We start from the raw sequence: 8,149 nt of genomic DNA on the forward strand, positions 1-8,149 counted from the left end.
TCTTCTCTCTTTTCCTTTTCGTTTCTCTCTTGTTTTTCCCTCATTTTTCTTCTCTTTTTTTTTGTCTTTTGGTTTTGATCGAATCCTATGGAGATTGCCTACGTATCATGACCCCGCATGAATCAGACCAAGCGTAGTTCTGGGAGATAAGTGTAAAAAATAAATAATAAAACATTTTGGGATTTTCAAATTTTTCCATAAAATAAAATAGTTTTGATTACATCGACTCACCCTACCAAATTATAAAACTAACAGACTCGAAAAAGAAAATTAACAGACTCCGACGGACTCAAAACAGACTAACAGACCCTAGAAGAAAGACAGACTCAAAAATAGACTAACAAACTCCAACCGAAAGAAAATATAGACTCGAGTAAAATTCATGAATACATCAATGCCTCAAATGCTCCTGGGGCCCGTGGGACATCATTCGTTCTTGCCACGGGCCTATATGCGAGATCCCCTTGAAGCCTCTCCAAATCACTCATTATTTGGCGGACAAATGTCATCACTGCTGCGAAAAAGGTGGTGCAAGTCATATCCTCACATGCTTGGCATTTCACAACAATATAATCGGTAATGGCTCTGACCCTCTCTCGGATTCTACCCTTTTCCTGAAGCAGATGCCCGACATGCTGATTCCGGGCTTCTAACACCTGAGTGTCGTGAAAGTGTTGATTTTGCAACTATTGTATTTCTTCCTCCATCTAAGCCATCAAATCATAACAGTGTTCCCTATCAGCTTTAAAATCTTTGGCCTGCTTGGCTGCCTCATTCTCGAGAGTAGTTACTTTTCTCTTCAGGCTAGTGATTGTCCCTTCATATCTTCTTTTCATTTGTTGCACAAAATGTGCTCGCCCTTCTGCATTCTTTGCCAATTGAGCCTGGACCTTTGCTAGATTGACCTCGGACTTCTCTAGGTTATCTTGACACTCAAGTGCTTTCTTTCTCAGACTGCTTATAAGCCTTTCATCCGCTCGGCTTCTTTCCGGGTTTCTGGAAGCTATTCTCATTTTCCGAATTTGAACTTTGAGGGCCTCATTTTCCTGAGTGAGCTTTTTCTTTTCCCCTTCATCTGCGGTGGCTTGCAATCCATTCTCAAACTGAAGATTCCTGACTTGACACTCAAGTGCTTTCTTTCTCAGACTGCTTATAAGCCTTTCATCCGCTCGGCTTCTTTCCAGGTTTCTGGCAGCTATTCTCATTTTCCGGATTTGAACTTTGAGGGCCTCATTTTCCTGAGTGAGCTTTTTCTTTTCCCCTTCATCTACGGTGGCTTGCAAACCATTCTCAAACTGAAGATTCATGACTTGCCTTTCCAACTTGCTTATGGTAGCCCTGTACTCGTTTCCTTTGGTCAACCAGTCCCATTGCACCTGTGCTCCGTCGGTGAATTGTTGGACATGGGGTCTCTTTGCGGGCCGTTCGGGCTCTTGATGAACTCAAGATCTTTTAACATACCAGGCGGTGTAACTAGGCTCTAGTTCGCCTCTGGATATATCTCGTACTTGAGTTTTAGGCTCTATGAACTTGCACTAATGCCAAATCCGACGCACTTTTTCTTCTGGGAAAGCGGCTTTCGGTTCCAACTCAATGACTTGCCGACTAAAATCCTCATCATGTAGGATGGTCTGGTATCGGCCTAATTAACGTAGAACTCGGTGCGGAGCATAAGTCTGGATACTCCGAAGACCCATCAACAGCAGAAAACACACATCGGCCGACATATAAATTACTTCACTGATCGAGAGCCACCCAAATGTCCATTCGATCTTGTTTGCAGTCAAGGATCTCAAGTGGGAATGCCATGCTTCTGTACCATCCGGGAACTCATAACCCTCTACCCATTTTTCATATTTTTCAATACATTCGAGACCAGTCATACCACAATTCAGATATCCCGGGCGGTGGCAAAGGTGTTCCTCCATCCATAGTTGTAACAACATATTGCACCCTTCAAAGAACTTTCCTCCTTCTCGGCAAAGGGTCAGAGCTCGGTAAATTTCTGCCAAGATCAGCGACACTATGGTCCCATTTGCCTTTTTCATCATAAAGTCAGCTATCCCCACGATCCCCAACTCTATGTTCTCGTCTTTTCTAGGGCAAATCAAAATACCTAGGAATGCCACTATAAAAGCTAATCCTCTCCGAGCTTCCCACTTGTCTTAGTTTCCTTAGTGAGTAAGGCCGGTGTCTGGTGCCTCGAAGCCACGAGGATTCTCCTAACGGCAGTACAGAAAGTAGAAGGTACATAATCCTTTGGCCAAATTTCCATCTGAGATGTCCCGACCGATGCTTAACAGGTCCAAAAATTTGTGAGGAGTTACTGTTCTAGGTGCCACCGGGTATTGATTTCTAAGATTCCCATCGAAACCGACGTAGCCTGCTATCTCTTCTAGTGTAGGAGTTAGCTCAAAATCAGCAAAGTGGAATACATTATGTGCTGGGTCCCAAAATGGTATCAATGCCTCAATTATGTCCTTTCTCGGCTTAACTTTCAAGAGCCTGACAAGACCGCCCAATGCGTTTGTCACAATTTATCTGATATCTTCCCCCAAAATCATGCCACCACATATGTAGCTCCAAAGGGACCTCTTCACGGACTGAGAAAGGTTCATTTTGAATTGTGCTCATCCTGCACATTTACTAAGGTGATTTTAATTAAGAGAAAAATTATGACTCATTTCGACTCAAGAAAGATTGATCACTATTTTTTTCAAAATAAAAATATCCGGCTTTGCCAATACGGTCTTTCAGCACTTCGAGGACGAAGATTTTAAGGCTGTGTTGGCTAACCGACCCAAAATATTGAAAAATGACAAAAGTCAGTTGTTCTTGCAAAAACAGCCTAGCGCCCTTTTGAGGGACATTCGGCTATTTTTGACAAGAATGACATCACCTTACTTATTTGCAATAAAAATAAAATTTGCTCTTTTTGGGCTATTTTTGCAAAAAAGAAGTTGGACCCGATGGGGGTTGCCTACGTATCCCACATCCGGTGAGAATCAAACTGGCGTAGTTCGGGCAGATAAAACTATTTTTTGAAAACACGATTTTCTCCTTTTTCTTCCTTTTCTTTTTTTCATTTTTTTTTTCAAAAATTTGGCAGAGTTTCAGTACTATTTGGACATTGCCTTTTCAAAATAGGAATTATCTCACTTAACCCTCACACTGCTATTTCCCAACTTTCTCCTATTATTCAAAAGTCGGTCAACATGTAAATCTGAAGCAAATAAATGCACAAGTAGCAAGCAAGATGCATCAGGATGGTCTTTTCATTTCTGGTACATCTATCCTAGATAGACTCAACGCCTGTGTTGAGTCTCCAAAGTCAAATGCACATGATGCAAGCAAGCGTTCCTACTAGGGATCCAGCATGAGGTCATGTTATACTAGTTTTAAAACCTGGGTTTATTGTTCTACACCTGGCTTACCCGATCGGACAGCTCGAGCCGAAGGGGGCAGCGTACCGGGAATACAGAAGCTTCACCGCCTTTGCAACTTGTTCGAACCTCGTTCTAAAATTTGGGATATGAGTCTAACAGAAGAGAAGTCACACGAAGTGCACCCTTCTCCATGATTTAGAAGACTCGGAGAGAGGAAGGGTTTCGTAGAATTTTATATACAGTTAACAGAATATCAAAGCGGTAAAGCAACATTTAGCACATTAGGCCCAAACATGTAAAAAAATCAGATAATAAATGAAGCCAACTATAACAATTCATCTAAGCTCGAATTCTGAACCCTGAACCAAAGATTCTAGGTTTGATCCTCAGTAGAGTCGCCAGAGCTGTCACACCTCATTTTTACCTACACCCCGGAAGGGAGTATATAAGGGAGTTTTTCCAATTAAGTGACAATCGAAACGGGATTATTCATTTATTAAAATCAGAGTTGCCACTTGGGATAATTTATGGTGTCCCAAGTCACTGGTTTCAAATCCCGAAATTAAGGAAAGATTGACTCTGTTTTACAGTCCGCGAACACAGAAATCCGGGTAAGGAATTATGTTAACCCGGGAGAAGGTGTTAGGCATTCCCATGTTCCGTGGTTCTAGCACGGTCGCTCAACTGTTATTATTGGCCTAATTATCTGATTTTAAAACACTTTTGAACCTATGTGCATTTTAACTTTAAACCGCTTTTCAATGAAGATTTCAACTACATCTAAAACACGTCTTTGGACCACGCCACATGAAATGCACCCACAGTCCGAGACACATTTTATTTAACGTTGTTAAGATTTGGAGTTGGGTCACATAAAATGCACACCCGAGTTTAAAAATGTAATTTTAAATTACGCGCCTAAAGCAACTACGCATTTTCAACTTTGCGAGGGCCATGGAAACTTGACTAAATGGCACGCCTCGATTTCCAGGGGTCTAGAATGAAATGAGGGCCATGCGTCTAGTATTTTATTTGGCATAGCTCACCTCGCTTACTCTAATTAAAAGACTTCTCAAATTAGTTTCGAGGGTTATAGCCATTTGTGTTGTAAAATATGGCTCACCTCAATTAGTTAAAGAAAACTTAATTATCTAAACCTTAGTAGGGCTAGGATTCTACTACTTTTCAAACTAACTAAAACGATTGGCCCTTTTTTTTAAAAAAAGGTTGATGGTTCAGAGTTAATGTTTGGGCATAGCATGAGGCCCAATAGACTACAAATGTAAGGCTACCCAGGACGACAATTTCATAACAGTCCATACCGGGCCCAAGAGAGAACCCAAGTTGAAAGCTGACCGGCTTCAGCAAACATCAAGACCCCAGTTCGAGTCAACAACACAAAATGTCAGGTATTTACATTCGAGTTTGCAAACCATATTGCTTCAAAAAAAACCAAACAATTGTTGATTATCCTTCAATCAAGTACTGGGACGCAAAAAAATCATATTGTTTTAGGAGAATCGAACAATTACTGATTGGAACACCTATCGTCACTTTCCTGTTATGCAGAAGCTATAACGTAAAAATAAAACTCATTTTTTGTTATCCAGCATCTAATACCATCATAATTTCTACCAATAGCATTCCATAATTCTGGAAGAACAACAAAATATTCCTTAATTTAAACTCCAAAAGGAGATTTTATACCATAGCCTAAATTCAAAAAGTTACTCAAAATAATGCACTGATTTCAAATGCACTAACATTTGACTTGACTAAGCTCTGCATGACAATATCCTTTGCAAATACGCTCAAGAGTCTCTTTTATTCATTACAGCAAAAAAACTCAAATTGATGAACACTAAGCAGCTAAACCAAAATTTGTTCAATATTACAAAACCAAGATTAAACTAAGACAAAGGTGAAAAGACAAATCCAAAGGGATCAGCTGATTACAAATTTGATTGCATCCTAATCTTTGATAAATATACCAGTTGAAATCTCTCTAGAACTGAGTAGTACATATGGTGCATGAAATTTAAAGAAAGAGAAATGAGACTTCAATGCCAAACAATCATCAGATTTCATCATATTTCAGATTCAAACTTCAAGTTACATCCAAGTGATGTTAATGGTGTTGGAAAATACCTGGAAAGCAAAAATAAGAACAATGAAGGATCAACAGCAGCAAAACAGTAATCAGCAGGAGAACTGGTAGCAAAAACCAGCTCAAACCCAGCAATAAAACAGTGTTTCCAAATAGCAAACTCAAACCAACTTTAAATTACCCAGAATTCAAATCATTTTTAACCCAGAATGCAAACCGTAAACTTTTAGTGATTTGAACCAAGTTATTAGAACGAGAAGAACAAGAACCCATGCAGAATTTTCAGTAATTTCTTAGAAAGAATGCAAGGAATTTAAGGTTGTTTCCGAATTTTCGAAAGAAAGGCCCCTTTTTAATTTTTGAGTGATTTTTTTATCTCTTCCTCCTAATCTGCCTTGATTATCAAGTTAAGGTGCCTTTATAGGCAAGGCATTTAGGGCAACTTAAATGTATCAGTTTTTGCACTTTGCCCCTTTTTATGTTTTCATTTTAGCTCCAATACCCTTAGTTCAGAAATTAAACTTTCAAACTAACCCCCATCCCAGCTTCCTAGAAGCTTCCCTAGTCTGTTACCAAAATATTCCCTACACCAATTCCTAATTTACCCCTTTATGCCTCAAAAATTACCCTTCCAGCCAAACATGGATCAAACTGACCTGACTCAAATTGATATGATTCTTTAACCCAAATTGAATTCTCTCTTGGGCTCTTGACTTTCAGAACCCAATCCAAATCGACCAAAAATTCCCAATTTTAAGAACTGACCAAAATTTCCCAAAAGAAAGAAAGAACAAACCGGAAACCTTTTAAAAATGCAATCAAACAAAGACGAGGGTGAATGAATTAATTAGCTTGACTACATAGCAAGAAATTGACTATGTTATAGGCCTAATTAACTAGATGATTAAACAAAAAAACAAACCAGAAAATTAGCTATGCTTAACGGACTAAAAAAGTTAGAGAATCAACCTTTCACAAAGAAGAAGAAAAAGAAAATAAAAACAATGGACGAAGAAAAAATTGAACTCAGAAGGTTAAACACATTTCAGCCAGATTATTGTAAGACAGCTAGGCTAAAGAAAAGGGAAGGAGGAGGATAATAAGATGGTGAAAGAAAGAAAAATGCAAAAGGGAAAAAGGCACTTACCCAATCAAGACTCGAAAACTATCGAAGACCAATGACTTAACAAAACTAATGTCGATCCCTTGTTCTTTGTCAAGAACAACTGAACGACATCAGTTTCGTTGAGTCCAAACTTCAAACCTCGAAATAACAACACACCATGATCATGCGTGCTACCAGGTTCGATGAAAAATGACTTTGAACTTTTGGAGGCCGAACTCGGATTTAAGATTCGATGAGTTCGGGGTTTATTCGAAGGTAAAAGGTTGGAAATTTGGGATGGGAGATGGAGAGGGTTATAAGGTGTTGTTTTGGGGCTGATTGGTGGTGGTGCCGCCAGCTGGAGACGGTGGGGAATAGTGGAGGCGGACTAGGGTTAGGGATTAAGACGGAGAAGTTGAAGTGAAGAAATACAGTGTACTAGGTTGTCTCTGAAGCTTTTCGGACATATTTAATTGAATTGGGGGAAAGGTTTAAGACCATTGGATGAGCAGGGGACAGAGGTCTATGATTAACTTAAATCAAATGAACTCGAAATGACGTAGTATCCCGACCATACTACATCGTTTCAGGGGTCTTATTTGGACTGGGCATGGGCGGTGATTTGGGCTCGGATTGACCGGGTCTTTTGGGAAAACAACTTGGGCCTGAATGAATTGGGTGAAATTGGCCCAAAACTGAATTCTTGACTTCCTTCTTTCTTTCTCTTTTCAATTCTTCTTTTCAAAACTTCTTTTCTTTTTCTAAAAATGACAATGAAACAAAACCCAACGTAATTCCTAAACCAAATTATCCTAGAAAATTAAATTAATTAACCTTAATAATTATTACAACTAATTAAATACCAAATTAAAGGAAAACCAACAAAATTCAAATCTAAAAATTGAACAATGCAAAATAAACCATTTTTTGTGATTTTTCTATTTTTGTAAACTAAATTACTAATTGATTTAAAAATTCAAAATTAAATCCTAAATGCAAATGCAACATATTTTTGAATTTATAATAATTTAAACAAAATCAAATATGCACAGACAAATGCAAACAATAACAAAAATGCTACAAAAATCCACGAAATTGCAAATAATGGAATTTTTTTATTTGAATTTGTGAGAGTAATTCATATAGAGCAAAAATCACGTGCTCACAAAGAGCATGGGACTGGAACGATCTCACAACAATCATAAACTCACCATGAGGCCAAGCTGCTGAGCCTCACCAAAAGCTGAGCATATATCTGATGGCTTGCTATCTTCGGAAGATGATCGACCGATCGATCTCCTTCTTAACCGCTAAGAAGGAGTCGCCCCACTACAAGCCCCTTCACACCCCGGGGATCCTTTTAGTTTGTCAACAAATCCTTGATCCTGAGGTCGGCAGTCTCTCCTCCTCTCCCGACGGACACGACCTCATTTCGGAAAAATCTCTGATACCTGCGGCAGTTGAGTTAATGAGCCGACAAGAAAAGCACCATTTTCAGGAAAAAAAAAACACTAGACACCTACCTCGATTCTTCGCCTCCCATCTCCCTTT

At 39.2% G+C, this 8,149-nt stretch overlaps 1 protein-coding gene across 1 annotated transcript; it reads right to left on the minus strand.

Moving 5' to 3' along the window:
• Nucleotides 1–707: 707 nt before the first annotated feature.
• On the minus strand, nucleotides 708–1,307 carry LOC138868919 (uncharacterized). The gene has a single exon (XM_070146500.1). It carries the CDS (start codon nucleotides 1,305–1,307, stop codon nucleotides 708–710), a length of 600 nt encoding a protein of 199 aa, XP_070002601.1.
• Between the last annotated feature and the right edge of the window lie 6,842 nt (nucleotides 1,308–8,149).

This window comes from Nicotiana sylvestris, chromosome 5, assembly GCF_000393655.2.
Source record: "Nicotiana sylvestris chromosome 5, ASM39365v2, whole genome shotgun sequence".
NCBI lineage: Eukaryota > Viridiplantae > Streptophyta > Magnoliopsida > Solanales > Solanaceae > Nicotiana > Nicotiana sylvestris.